General features: G+C 54.7%; 4 protein-coding genes across 4 annotated transcripts; 2 read left to right on the forward strand and 2 right to left on the reverse strand.

The window, feature by feature from the left end:
- Nucleotides 1-821: 821 nt before the first annotated feature.
- PG997_007792 (Late secretory pathway protein AVL9) lies at nucleotides 822-3,459 on the forward strand (the record flags this gene model as incomplete). Its single annotated transcript, XM_066812107.1, has 4 exons — nucleotides 822-1,063; nucleotides 1,130-1,553; nucleotides 1,608-1,820; nucleotides 1,876-3,459. The coding sequence occupies 4 exons, from the start codon at nucleotides 822-824 to the stop codon at nucleotides 3,457-3,459; spliced, it is 2,463 nt and encodes an 820-aa protein (XP_066667449.1).
- A 2,468-nt stretch (nucleotides 3,460-5,927) lies between these two features.
- On the forward strand, nucleotides 5,928-7,247 carry PG997_007793 (glycosyltransferase family 2; the record flags this gene model as incomplete). The annotated part of the gene is made up of 1 exon (XM_066812108.1): nucleotides 5,928-7,247. The coding sequence occupies one exon, from the start codon at nucleotides 5,928-5,930 to the stop codon at nucleotides 7,245-7,247; it is 1,320 nt and encodes a 439-aa protein (XP_066667450.1).
- A 747-nt stretch (nucleotides 7,248-7,994) lies between these two features.
- On the reverse strand, nucleotides 7,995-9,557 carry PG997_007794 (squalene monooxygenase; the record flags this gene model as incomplete). The annotated part of the gene is made up of 1 exon (XM_066812109.1): nucleotides 7,995-9,557. One exon carries the CDS (start codon nucleotides 9,555-9,557, stop codon nucleotides 7,995-7,997), a length of 1,563 nt encoding a protein of 520 aa, XP_066667451.1.
- A 1,427-nt stretch (nucleotides 9,558-10,984) lies between these two features.
- Nucleotides 10,985-13,939, reverse strand: PG997_007795 (uncharacterized protein; the record flags this gene model as incomplete). Its single annotated transcript, XM_066812110.1, has 1 exon — nucleotides 10,985-13,939. The coding sequence occupies one exon, from the start codon at nucleotides 13,937-13,939 to the stop codon at nucleotides 10,985-10,987; it is 2,955 nt and encodes a 984-aa protein (XP_066667452.1).
- Nucleotides 13,940-13,958: the final 19 nt, after the last annotated feature.

Here is a 13,958-nt window from a genome sequence, read left to right on the forward strand (position 1 = left end):
GAAGAACTCCCTGATCAATCCATCAATTCCACCGATTCTAGAATGGAACAGTACAGTTCCACTGTCATATGTACGTACATACGTGCATTAACCTTATGTGCGTGTGCTGCTGTTCTCCCCCATGACAATATCTGGATTCTGGATGGCCCTTAGGTACATGTATACGGATCAATAAATATCACAACCCGCTCCAGCCTATATTACAGCCCTCAACACAGCAAGCTGCTCCGAGCTGATTTTTGTAAGCGAAATCAATCCAGATGGTGTCATGCCATAGAAGGAAGTAAGATTCTTTTGTCTCGCATTGGTGAGCGCCGAGCCATTGACGTTGTTGCTTGTGCCTGGAGCTACGGTACTCGATTTGCTCTAATGATTTTGCCCCGCTGACCGTGTCGTGGTGGAATGCTAGGACAACAACTGGGATTGGATTATCTCGAGTCGGACCCTTCCTGACCGCTTGTGTTCTTGTATTTCTGGCCATTACCTACTGAACACAACCAAACATACCTCGAGTCGCTTTCTCGTTCGCCATCTTTCTTCTCAGCCCGTCTTGTCGACAGCCATAGCCCGTTTCCCGTCGCCCGCCCCTCAAGCGCTTGAAGCCACGGGGGATGCGCCTCTAGGACCACGTCGACCGTGACGTCAATCGCCCTTTATATACGCCCTGGCCAGCTTGGATGAACCGCTCGATCGCCTTCCTTGTCCCTCGCAACTCTGGATGCGCAATAGGCTGCGGCCGCTGCTTCAGTACCGCAGTCTAGTCCACTGCTTAAATTGCGCGACCGCCCACCAACATCAACAAACTCCCCCGTAGCGTTACCATGGCGGACACAACTCAGCTACAACCTGCGGCCTCGATTAAGAGCTCGGCCGCGAGCATACCGCCGAGCCCGGGGATACCCAAGCCGCCCGGCTTCATTCCTTTGGTCACCGTGGTAGACTTCCACCATGCGAGGGGGCCCGAGGTCGAGAAGTGGTTTGGAGTGTCAGAGGGGACAGACCCAGCTGCAGATTGGGATTGGACGCTGTTGCCCTTCATGGCGTTGAGTGACGGTGCGCATGCGTAAGTGGGAAGATACAGCCATTTGCTTGACTTCAGTGCTGATATTTATACGTTCATGTCTCGCAGTACGACCGAGGACTTCTCTTATTTTACCTTGCTTAAGCCCGCCACCGAAGACTTGCCTCCGACTTCGCTCTTCGGTATATCCTGCACGCGCCAGATGGATGCGTCGCAGCTTCTCAATCGGCCGCCGGAAGTGACTCGATCGACGGTTCAGAAGGCGGTGGTGGTAATAGCGGACAGCCCACAGTTCTTCGGTATGCTCAGAGAAAGACTGTCGGTGGTTACGAGCGCTTGGTTTGCACAGCGTGAATTCACCGACTGTGAGATTCTAAGACGCTTCCAGGAAAGCTTGAAGGACGAAAAAGAGCGAGGGCAGCTCAGTGAAGAGGACCGAGATCAGTACCTGGGAATGAGCCTTCGTGAGCTAGTACGCGAGTTCCGATGGCAAACCCTTGTGCTTTTGAAATGTTGCCTGTTGCAGCCCAAGGTGAGTAATCAAGCTTGCCGCCAATGCTGTTGTGTGTGCTGATAGTCTTGACAGATGTTGTTCTTTGGCTCAAGGTGCGAGCGCCTGTGTATGATGCAGTTCTCTCTTATATCTCTAATCCCGGGTCTGTTGAGGAGCCTGCAGGACTGTGCAGGGCCAGATCTAGACTTCTACGAGAAAAGCTTAAGCAAGCCGACGAGTTTGCGGACTAGTGACCGCAATTCGCTGCTTTCATACATGGGGCTACCGCTCCAGATCTTTGGGAAGGTAAGATCTCCAACCCTTGTCTAAACGGCTGGCCAGCATTGTTAACTTAAGACAGGGAAGCTTATTCGGCCCGTACACGCCTCTCCAACAACTCGATATTCTCGCGGATTTTGGTACAAAGTCGTACATTGTGGGCAGCACGAATTCTCTCCTCTTACAACAGAAGGACCGCTATAGCGATATTCTCATCAACCTAGACGATGACACGATCAACATTACGTCGACATCACTTCGCACAGCATTGGTGCTTACTGCGAGTGACCGAAGATGGATAGATGTCATCACCCAGGAAGTAAATGACACCTGGGACGAGAAGAATCCCCAACGTCCCAATCATATGGGCTATCGCGGTAGCGAAGAGTACATCCGGCTTCAATTCGAGGAGTATTTGCTGTCGTTGATTGCCTCGGTCAAATACCGCAACTACCTGGCGAAGCATGGCAATGACCCGAAGGTGGTTCTACCCCATGTGGAAGGCGACCCGTCGGTTGATTTTGGCACCGACTTTGTAGAGTATTGGGCCAAGACCGAGAACTATCGGATGTGGAATGCACACACTGACTCCTTGCTCTTCGACATTGTTGAACCCAAGCACCCTTGTGCTGGTGGTTTGACAATGGAGGATGTTCAACGGCGTCTCCAGCAGCAAGTGCAAGATCTACATCTGGATGAGCGATTTGCTGCTGGGCGCGAAGTACTGGGCCGTAATGCAGCCGCCGCCCGAGATAAGGCCAGTACCATGTTTAATAGGTTCTATGCCGACATGGAGACAATGCGCGAAGCACAACGCAAACGCGCCGAAGAGGCAAAATCTCCCTCTGCCGAGGGAGCAAAGAGCCCCGAGTCCCAGACAAGTGTGACCACCCCTGGTGCTGGTGCTGGTGCTGGTGCCAAGGTGGGTGCCTATGTAGGCAGCTGGGCGTCCTGGGCGTCGGAGAAGCGCAAGCAAGGTTGGGGCCGCTCAAACAGCGGCGCTAGTACCACCGGCGGAGGATGGGGATTCGGGGCCCGCAAGGCAAAGACGGACGCTAACGGATATTCGTCGCCGCTTAACAGCCCTGGGCCGACGACGCCGGGCTTCCCTCCTCTCGACAAGGGGTGGGCTGCCATGCGGGGCTCGACTGATACCAATGACAGGGGCGAGTACCAACGGCCAGGCACACAGCACAGTTTCAGCGAAAGTCTACTCGACGCGGCAGGGTCGGAAAGTACTGCGTCCAGCCCTGTGAGCCCGCGGAAGCCTGAACGGCCATTGTTGGGTAACGACAGTACCGCCAAGGGGTCGCCTCAAGCAGAAGGCATCGATGAGATTGTTGCCAAGAGTATTGTAGACCTGGATGCCAAAGCTGTTCCAGCGGCTGCAGCAGAAGAGCAGAAGAAGGCCAATGTGGATTCCACGGCCGTCACGCCAGTATCAGAGGAGAAGAAGGACATTGTGGTTCCCACGGCTGCTACGCCGGCGGTTGATGAGCAGAAGAAAGGCGATGTGGAGGTTAGTGTCGCCCCTCCGGTAGAGGAGAAGAAAGACGAGGAGTTGGTTAAGGCTGCCCTTCCAGCAGAAGAACAGAAGAAAGATGATGTGGACTCCAAGGCTGTCCCGCCAGCGGAAGAGCAGAAGAAGGATGTCAGTGCTATATAACAGCGCGTCTAATACCAGCACGCGCTTGATCAACAAAATTTTGAATACGATACGTCTGACTACTTATCATGATGAGTTCGTCCGGCAGTTCCTTGTCATTCAGCTTGAGCCACAAGATGCTTTTTGCGTCGTAGAACATCTTAATTCGCAGATTTACCAGCGACTAGAATTGCGTGCCTTCACGCGGTCTCATGTTGAACCACCCGAGGAACCTATATACTACATTTGGGAATGGGAGTATGCTGGTTTCTCGCAGCACAAAGTATGGCCCGTTCCGCAACCCTATAGAAACAAAGACTGACACGGTCAAAGGGCAGTCAGATGGCATGCTTTCAAGAGCTGCGTTCGTAGTATGCACTAGAGACGCCAGTCAATGCTATAACAAACCTGGAGGCTGGGAAAATATGCAGTCGTCTGAAGCATTGCCATGCAATGGCCATCACCTGGGGAGTGACTGTCCCTTCGAATCACTTGGACACGCCTTCTGAACCCAGTCGTCTGTACCAACAACCGCCATTCTTTAGATACCAACGTTAACTTGGGCACGGAGATAGTAGGTACCTGCATTATCAATCAATGGAAGAGACACGTTCAAAGTAGGGACGTGACCCCCAGTGGAAGGAACTACGCAGGATCTCCACGTAACTGGGGCTTTCTGATGGTGCAGCTCCTGAAGCAACTGCCCGGTTTGTGGGTATTGAACATGAAGATTGCATGTGTGCGGCTTCCTCAGAGCAACGCGAGTCCGCTACTGTCAGGTTTGGTGCAGAATCCCCCAAACCTGAGGCACTGATTGATGGAAGGCAAGCACTCCTCAGGCAGGTGTGGCTCCACTCTACTGATCTGGTGCACTGGGCCCAGTCCTATTTAACCTTCTCGGCGTTCATGGGATCCCAATCTTCTTCTTCTGTTCTTCTTCATGGTGCGTGGTGGTGGTGGCGGCGATGGTGATGGTGGCTTCGGCTGCTGTTGCTGTTGTTGCTGCTGCTGTTGCGGCCGCGCCTCGGGTAGATCAAGAAGTACTCGAGGCTGCTGGGTGGTTCGCCATCCAGTATTGACGGTCAAAATTTTGGAACCTAACGAGTCTTTCTCCCAAGATTTGTCTTTATTCTATTTTTCATTGAGTGCTTGGCTTCGTGCTGGGGCTTGAAGAAGAGTGGTAATGCTGTGTGGTCGACGATGAACGTGCCTGCCAGGCCACAATCAAGATAGACGATAATTTGGACAGTAGAGAATGCATCTATACTGCCGTTGATCAAAGAGCCATCCTCTGTTGCTAAAAGTCAACTCGTGATGATTGTTACAGGCTGGCATTGCCAGTGATACGATGCTGCTGCGATGGGGACCTACTTCGTGGGCATCGCTGCCGGTCTATGAGGCTTCAAGCCTCCATGTAGGGGGTATCAATGATACGCACGATGTAGCGAGAGTTCTACGATCGTGACGAGGTTGTCACTTGATTACTTGAACTGAGCAACCTAAGTGCCTCACTGTTTACGGGTGGCCCAGAATGTGGCCTGTCTACATTATGTACCTATGCCTTCACTATGCTCTCAATGCCCCCGTCCTTGGCTTTCTACGAGGCCTACAACGATGTCATTACTACTGGCAATGGTCTCGCATGAATTCCCCGTACGAGTTTATTGCGCCCATGACAAGCCACTTCGGGTCAAATTCAACACGCCAAGGGACTGACCGCAAGTGGTTTACAGAAACAATCCGTACAACCTCTGTGATTTTATTGAGACGTGGCCGTTCTGGGTTTCATATATGTATACATATTTACTCAGCGGCATCATTGGGGACATGATAGGACCGTGAAGATGTTAGCCTTGCCGATTCGGCATTGCAGTGACATCGCAGGAAGCAACTGGAGCAACAGGTGATTTATGTATGTGCTCAGTTATAGCTACGATTCTCTTTTGTGTCTCATCCATCGATGTTTTTTTTTATAGAATGTAATAATACTGCAGCTTCTCGAGCGATATCAAGATTACTTATCAATGTTTTCTCACGGCAGGAATTGGTCCTCTGCCTGCTACACGGCAGTGCGTACACCTCGAGGACACACGTGCAATATTGGAACATGGTAACCGATGAGGCAACCGCAAGACAGTCGTGAGGTAATGGTAAGCAGCGCACCTTCTATGAAATTGGAAAAGCCTTCAACACTGCATTCGTTCACAGTACGTTCCATAGCACCTGCTTCGGCTACACACTTTAACCTCTGGAGGAGCGTGGGGTAATCTCGATCCTCCCCTCCAGGGGATCAGCCCACTAAACACTAAACCCGCAAGCGAAGGACCCTGCATACGGACGTCAGCCGTTGAGCCGCCAGCAACCGTGTCCCGAATGCGATTGGCCTCCACCACAGAAACATCTCAGCACCTTCCAGTCGCCTAACCTGTGACTTCTCACATGCGAGGGAGGACACTCTCCCCAAACACGAACAGCAACACATGGCAGCCATGGACGACGCCCTTTCCCTCATAGTCCGGGCTGTCGGAGCGACACCGGTCCCTCTGCTCATACTGGCCTTTGCCGCGCTACTGGTCACGGCATTCTACACAGTTAGTGTCACCCCGAGCAATTGGCAGGTTTCCACAAATCCTAACAAGCAGTCACCACAGATCTACGCAGTTCTTCACTTCGTCGCACCCAAGCCGCGCGCCGTCCTCTCGTCCGAAAAGACGTACAAAACCACCACCCCCGACGGTAAAGTCGTCACCCGCCAATTGCCCTGCTGGCACGACCGCTGGCTGGCCGAGCGTCACGCGAGCGAGAACCGCGCGACCCAAGAAGCCGATGGCCCCCTCCTGCCCATTCCGGACACGGGCTCCATCGAACCCGCCGAGATTCGCCTCAGCGTCGTGATCCCGGCCTACAACGAAGAAAAGCGCATTCTGCCCGCGCTCGAGGATGCAGTCAAGTACCTGGACGCCCACTTCGGCCGCGAGTCCCAGCGCGCCGCTGCCGACAACGGCGACAAGGAGAAGAAGAAGGGGGTTCCGAGCCCGACCTCGCCGCGCTGGCACCATAGGATTCCGCCAGAGCAGGCGCTCGCGGGTTACGAGATCATCATCGTGAACGACGGGTCGCGGGACCGGACCGAGGAGGTGGTGCTGGACTTTGCGCGGCGCCACGCGCTGCACGACGTCCTGCGGCTCGTGACACTGGAACGCAACCGCGGCAAGGGCGGCGGCGTGACCCACGGCCTGCGCCACGCGCGCGGCGAGTTCGCCCTCTTCGCCGACGCCGACGGCGCCTCCAAGTTCAGCGACCTTGGCAAGCTGATCGAGGGCTGCGAGGACGTGACTGACGCCGGCCATCGCGGTGTGGCGATCGGAAGTCGCGGCCACCTTGTCGGCAGCGAGGCCGTGGTTAAGCGCTCGGCCCTGCGCAACTTCCTCATGCGCGGCTTCCACTTCATCCTCATGATCCTGACGCCCCCCGCCACCTCGCGCATCCGCGACACCCAGTGCGGCTTCAAGCTCTTCTCGCGCCAGGCTCTCCCCCACATCGTCCCCTACATGCATGCCGAGGGCTGGATCTTCGACATCGAGATGCTCATGCTGGCCGAGTCGGCCCCGGCCGTGCCGGTGCTGTCGAGTGAGGGTGCTGTTATTGGCAGCAGTCCCGGAATCAAGGTCGCCGAGGTGCCTATTGACTGGCACGAAGTGGACGGGAGCAAGCTAAACGTCATACAAGACAGCGTTAGGATGGCTGTTGGCTTGGCTGTTTTGCGTGCGAGCTGGATGATGGGTGTGTATAGACGCCGCCTTACATAGATATCACGCGAGAGCGATGGGTAAACGGATACACCGCATTCCCCGGGGACGAATACCAGAAAACTGCTTGTGTATACTAATGGCTCTACTACTACATAAGATGGCGCACTTGCCACAACGACAGAAGACCAAAGTTTGCTTCATCGCACGCAAATTTCGGGCATGGCAGTGACCGTAGATGAAATCATGGCACAAAAAACGAATTGAGATATACCGGGACATGCATCAATCATGAAGATCGTCTTCCACGTATAGATTAGAGTATTATGTACGATGTGGCGATGAATGCTCTCCCTCTGATATGATATGTACATAACTCCTAAGCGCCCGCCGAACAATGCCCATTGCCTAACAGCAGCGCTGGCTTTCCCAAAATGATATCGACTGCGTAGTAGAGCTTTTCATCCCACCACACACTCTCGTTCTCTCCTAGCCATTCAGCTAGAGCAGACACCGGTGGTGTGGGATTCTTGGCTGTAAAACATCAGGTCCAAGCAGTAGCAACATTTGTGTCGGCTCGGTAGTAAAGCCAAAATGCTTGGGCGCTACGCGCGAGCGTGCGCCATCTTAGGCAGTCATTCATCCTTCTAATGAGGCGAACTTCCAAAAATGAGAAAAGGAGACGCAAGGCTATTCTTAAAGCAAAGCAGTTCAGATCTCAAATAAGAAATGTGGCCGCGACATCTTTCGTTTCTTCTCGTCAACTCGTCAACCCGTCATCCATCACCCGTCACCCATGCCATCCGTCTATAACGCCTCGCGGTACATGACGGGGAGAAACACGACGCAGGCAGTCCAGATGATGCTGATACCCCTCCACAAGTTGACGGGGATGTTCCACAGGCCTCTCTCCTTCCAGTCGAGCCAGACGGACAGGAAGGCGACGGTGAAGAAGTGGTAAGCGAGGGTGAGGGGGCGCTGGATGAGACCGCCGAGCATGCCGACAGGCTCGTCGACGATGCCCTTCTTGAAGTAGGCGAAGCAGCCCCTACGCAGCACTGCCAGGTTCGGGTCAGCGGCACTGAAGAGACTGTACAGCGCCATGGCCAGGACGTTGATGATGGACGTCAGGCTCTTACGCTGCCAGTGGAACTTGGCCATGGCCTTGCTCACGGCGGCGCTGTCGCCAAGGTTGGGGATCTGGTCCGGGGCCAGGAGCTCTGAGAGGAGGAGGACATCGTTGAGCGCCACCGTCATGCCACCGCCCGTTAGCGGGTGGCGCATGTTCATGGCGTCGCCGAGAACCACAATGCCGGGGTTCGTGTCTTGGCGTGACGGAGGAAGCCAAGAGTTAGGCATGCTGCGCGGGATCTTGTCATCCTTCTCCAGGGCGGCACGGAAGGAGGGTTGGATCGCAGCTGGCAGCTGGGGTAGTACGACGTTGGCCATGTAGCCGCGAACGCCACCCTTGGCGGGCGAGGCGTCGGGGCAGTTCAGGGGCACATCGATGAGGGCTCGAGTCTCGTGGGTGCCGATCTGGTACAGGAGAACAACGGTCTGGTCGCCACAGCAGACGTGGCCGTAACCGTGTTCGGGAAGGGGGCAGTCGATGAGCTCAAGCGCGTAGAACTTGGAGCGAACCTCGGGCATGCGGCCGACGTACTGCTTACGGAAGATGGAAGCGTAGCCATCAGCCACAATGGTCAGCTGACCGAAGAAGAAGTCGGGCTTCTTCTTGCCAGTGTCGGGATCTACTGTCCGCGCCTCGACACCGAGGATCTCTTTGGCGTGCTCGCCCTTGATGGTGGCGACAGCCTCGGTCTCGACGACGGTGATGTTGGGGTGGGCCAGACAGGCCTTGCGCAATTGGTTTATGAAGCGTCCGTGGTGGAAGGCGCGGCCCTCGGGCCTGCCTGTCCTGTCCCTGATCGCCTTGGCCTTGGCCGATCCGTTGGCGTGGCCATTGCCGTTGCCATTGGCGTGGCCATTTTGGGTGGGCTCGGACATGAGCACGTAGGGGGCGAGGTGCTGGGCGCCGACCTCGTCGAGCTTGGGGAAAGGGATGACGGCCTCCTCGCCGTAGTTTATGACGTTGTATCCGTAGCAGGCGGCGGCGTCGATTCCCTCGGCGCAGTGACCCAAACCTAGTTTTCGTAGCGATGCCATGCCGGCGGGCTGCATCAGCTCACCGACAATGCGGTCCGGCTCCTTCATCCAGCGCTCGAGCAGGAGGACGCTGCGGTTTTGGCTCGCGAGGGCGTGGGCTACGGCGCACCCGAAAACGCCGGCGCCTACCACTACGACATCGGCTTCGTGGTATGTGACGCGGCGCTCCTCGCGCTCGTCTCGGGTCTCGGTTCGTGTCGCCATGAGAGCAGCTCGGGCTGTGTGTGTGTGTATGGCGGGAGGGTGTGTGTATGCTCGAAGGACTGGAGTGGTAAAGAACGAAAGAGTTCCCAATCTCGCAAAGGATTGACTGACTGTGGGAGCGAGGGGGCTCGTGGGTGGGAAGACGCGAGGATTGGGGAGTTGAGTGTAATATGGAGTAGCGCTTAGTCGAGGTGGGCGATCCTGTTGTAAGTCGAGTCAACACCAAAAGAATGAAGTGGTGTAAGTTAAGGTTTTAGGCAGGTTGAAGGGGCCCAATTGAATGCAACACTCAACGCAAAAGCAGTGCAACGTTGGGTAGGGTAAGTAAGCTAAGTAGTGAATAGTAGTAATGTAGGTACAGGCAGTACAAGGGACCGGCGGCGGGTGGTGTCGACTCGTGTTGGTTCGGTTTGGGTTGGGGTGTCGTGGCGTGGCGGTTTCTTTATGGGCCTTAAATGACCACTCGATCCGCGAGCCGACGATGTTCAATGTACTCTGGCAGTCAAGCGCGTCAACTGGCAACAGTGCAGCCAGCAGCCCATGATAGTCCGATAGTCAATTACGTCTGCTCATAGTCATTCGATGGGCAGGCAGCACAATCTCTTCTGCCATCGCCCTTCCGGGGTCGACCCCTAAAGTTTGGGTGGGCCTGCCTTTCTAGACTGCCAGATTATTGCTTTTTTTCTGTCCTTCTCTGCTGCTTCCGTCGTAATCCTAAGCCGTTCAATTGGGTTAAACCCCCAAGCCCCCGCCAACGGGCCCTGGCCACGCCCTGGCACGCCCTGGCACCCCGCTGCTCAGGTACCCTTTTCTAGCCCTTTTTCCCAACCAACCCTTACTGGCCTCCCTGGCCTCCCTAGCCCTTCTCTATCTCGCCTTAGCTAATAAGCATGCAACGGGTCAACCGTCGGACATATGACAAGCGGTCAGCACATAGCCTTTCCGACTCACTCGGGTCCCTGCCCAGAACCTGTCCTCTGGCCTTGATTGTCGTGGCCGAAATACTGCCACCACCCGTCCAGAGGCCTCGATTAGCATGTGATCCTGCTGAGCCATCTTCAATATAATTCTACGTAGCGTCGATAATCAGGCCACACGCACTGTAATAGTCTATCCTCCTCATGCGAGGCGCCAGAAGGGGACAGTTGCTTTGCCAAATGCTTCCCGAAACATATTTCGGCAGAGGCCGTACTCATGTACAGTAGTACACTTTGCGTGACACGACATTTCCCTAGCAAAAGGGTGAAAACTGGTGAAAACTGGTGAAAACTGGTCAACACTCGGACGAGTTGCACCTACGAAACCCTTTACGCAGATCTGGAGGCGTGTGTAAAAACATGCATGATATCTATAGCTAATTGCATTGCTACATGAAACATGCATATATATATATATATATATGCACAGTATCTAAAATATCTAAAACATCATCCCCCAACGGCTACTTGCCGGATCGGGAGGTCGTTGTAGGTCGGGCCTGGGGTCTCAGCCACCAAATCGGCTTCCCGACACGGCTTGCCGGCTTCCATCTTGGCCACAGCGTCGCTCATTATGCTCAGGCACTCCTTTTGGATCTTGGCACCTTCCCGAATCTGCAGGGCCCGGCGTTCTTTGATGCTGTCAATTCCGGCTTCTAGAACGTCTTTCATCGAACAGACCCGGTCCGTGGTTTCCCATTTTCTCATGTGCCTTCGGGTTTCTTTGAGCAATGCCAACGCACGCACATCTGCCGAGCAAGGACTGGAAGACAGCGACCCAACCACCCATTGGAGCCCCTCCACATCCATCAAGTGATAATACGCCATCAGCAATGCCCTCAGGCTCTGCATTGTGAAGCAAGGGTTCGTCGTCCCTCTCTTCTGCATCGCAACTTGACAAAGGGATACGGCTTGGGCATCGCGCCCCGACTTGGCCGCAATGACTGCAGCGTGTGTCAGGACCGAGGGATTGATGACTATGCCCGCGGATTCGAAATGAACAATCATGGCTTTCAGTCGATCAATGATCTCCTCGAACGCGCCTCGGAAGGAATCCAATTGAGCTTTAATGTACAACCCAACAGCAATGCCCACGTCGTGTCCTTGCTGCGACGTGTTGGTGATGAGCCTTATTGCCTTTGCAAAGTTCCCCGTCTTCTGTTTGAGGGACGCAATAACAGCAATGCGAAAACAATGAGGACACCACGCCATCCCGTACTGCAGAGCCCGTTTGTACATGTACACGGCCATGTTGGGCCGACCGCACTGCAGCTCTTCTTGCATTGCAGCGAAAACCTGCCTGTTGTTGGCAGATCTCGCGTAGTAGGGTTTCCGGCTGAGAGATAGCTTCAGAGACCGAACCCTTTGGCGGGCCGGCTTTCCAGTATAATTGCCGTCCATCAAAGCCGCATTGTGCATCATGTTTTGCGTCACATCGTCAACACTCGCACCTTGAAGTTTCCTCATCTCAGAAAACAGCTTTCGCAGTTGACGGAACGGCAGCTTCCACTTCAGTCGGCAATTTCGAAGAACAGCGTTGACGAAACTTGGCGACAGGGCGAATCCGCTTGAGCTGCAAAACTGGAGCCAGCGAATAAGTCCAGGGGCATCATGGAATTCTCCATACGAGTTAGCCACCAGAGACACCATGAATGGGTGCAGTTGCATGTGCATTTCCTGGATATAATACTGAACAAACTGCTCGACCTCGGCAATCGGATGATCTTGCGCAAAGACCTTCAGTATGCGAATGAAGGATTGCTCGTACGCTTCGCTTTGCGTCTCCCTATGCGGCTCCATCTTGGCAAAGTCGCTCAAAACGCCGTCCCAGTCCCCTGCTTGAGCCTTTGCTAGGGCAAAATAGCCCATTAACCCGACATCCTTGGCCATCGCGGGAGTCATCATGATAACCTCATTGCGGTAATGCCGCGCCGCTCCAATGTCGCCAGCCATCACCGAGAACTCGGCCATAACCTTGTAAACATATTGCGGGTACGCAACTTGGTCGAGTAGCCCCTCCTTTAACATCTGATTGAACAGGGCTTGCGACTTTTTGAGGTCGCCAAGACGACTCCAATGGGCTTGCAGTATCCTCATAAGCCAGGAAGTCTTCAGGGGTTGATTACTGCTGTGACACAGGCTTGCCAGGGCACGTAGGGCGGAACTAGCCCGGGCGCCCGCCATATACTCCACAGACTTCACAGCCATTTCCACTGTGTCACTGAAGCACTGTTGGTCCGGACGACATTTCGAGAAGTTGGCCCTAAATAGTTGCAGGACGGATTTGTGGTCGCGGTATTCGAAGAGAGCTGATATGACCATGGCCGTGAACTCGGTGGCATCTGCTAGTTGAGGCAAGACACGTCCATAGATTTCGCGAACATACTGGGGCTGGTTGAAGGCCAAAACACGTTCAACCAAGATTTTCCCAAGAGGAGGCAACTCTGGGGACAGCATGGAACCATTGTCCTTGAAGTGCGGCGTGAACAGTTGTACGGATAGCCGTAGCATTCCCAGGGCCTTAGCTCGTTCGCTTCGGTCCGACGCCAGCTCAGCGGAAGGCAGCGCTGATTCAATGACGGGTATAGGATCATGTGCCCAATATTGCTTCATGCCAAGCCAGCCTGACTGAACACTGGCAGCAAGAACTTTTTGTGCACCATCCCAACGACCTTTTTCTTGGCAGTGCTTGCACAGCGCTATAGAAAGATCGCACCACCTGTCTCCCAGTTGCGCGAGCAAGCTTTTGCTTTGCACCTGCTGCAGAAAATCGCCAATGATCCCATCCAAGCTATTTTCATCTTTCTCTAACGAGTCCAAGATGCCGTTGATAACGAAAGTCGGGTCTGCTTTGGGCAGATCTTCATTTTGAGGTGCTGACCCGCGCACCCAGCCGCCACTGTCCCTCCCTACCGGCACGTCGAAGGAGGTGCTCAACGACGACAATTTGCGCAGCGGCTCAACCGAGTATCGTGTAGGACCTGCATCTCGTCTAGATCCCTGGCGCGTAGCTGACCTAGTTGACGCAGTCCTTTGCGATTCGACAGCCTCAGGTTGCGATGAAGGCTGAGACGAAGATTGCCCCGGGGACGTCGCGACAGGATTTGAGTCGTCTTCCACTTGCCGCTCCTCCAGGCTCGAGAACTGATCCGGCCGGTAGTGCCAATGCAGGTCGTCGCTGTGTAGGATGACCGGGTCGTCGACGGGTAATGCAACAGCATCGGCCGTGCCGTGGTAGAGCCTCGAGGACTTAATCTTCTTCTTGTTCTCGATCGCGGTTCGCAGGGTGCTGATCCGCCGCCGCCTGTCGTCCACAATCAGGCCAATGGCACAGGACGTGCCTAAGGCCAGGCCTCTGAGTGCATGTATCGCGGCCTTCGAAGGCACGGGCAAGGGCGGAGACATCGTAGTAGCGCATGGGTCT

Source organism: Apiospora hydei (assembly GCF_038363865.1).
Source record: "Apiospora hydei strain CBS 114990 chromosome Unknown utg000006l_segment0_segment0, whole genome shotgun sequence".
NCBI lineage: Eukaryota > Fungi > Ascomycota > Sordariomycetes > Amphisphaeriales > Apiosporaceae > Apiospora > Apiospora hydei.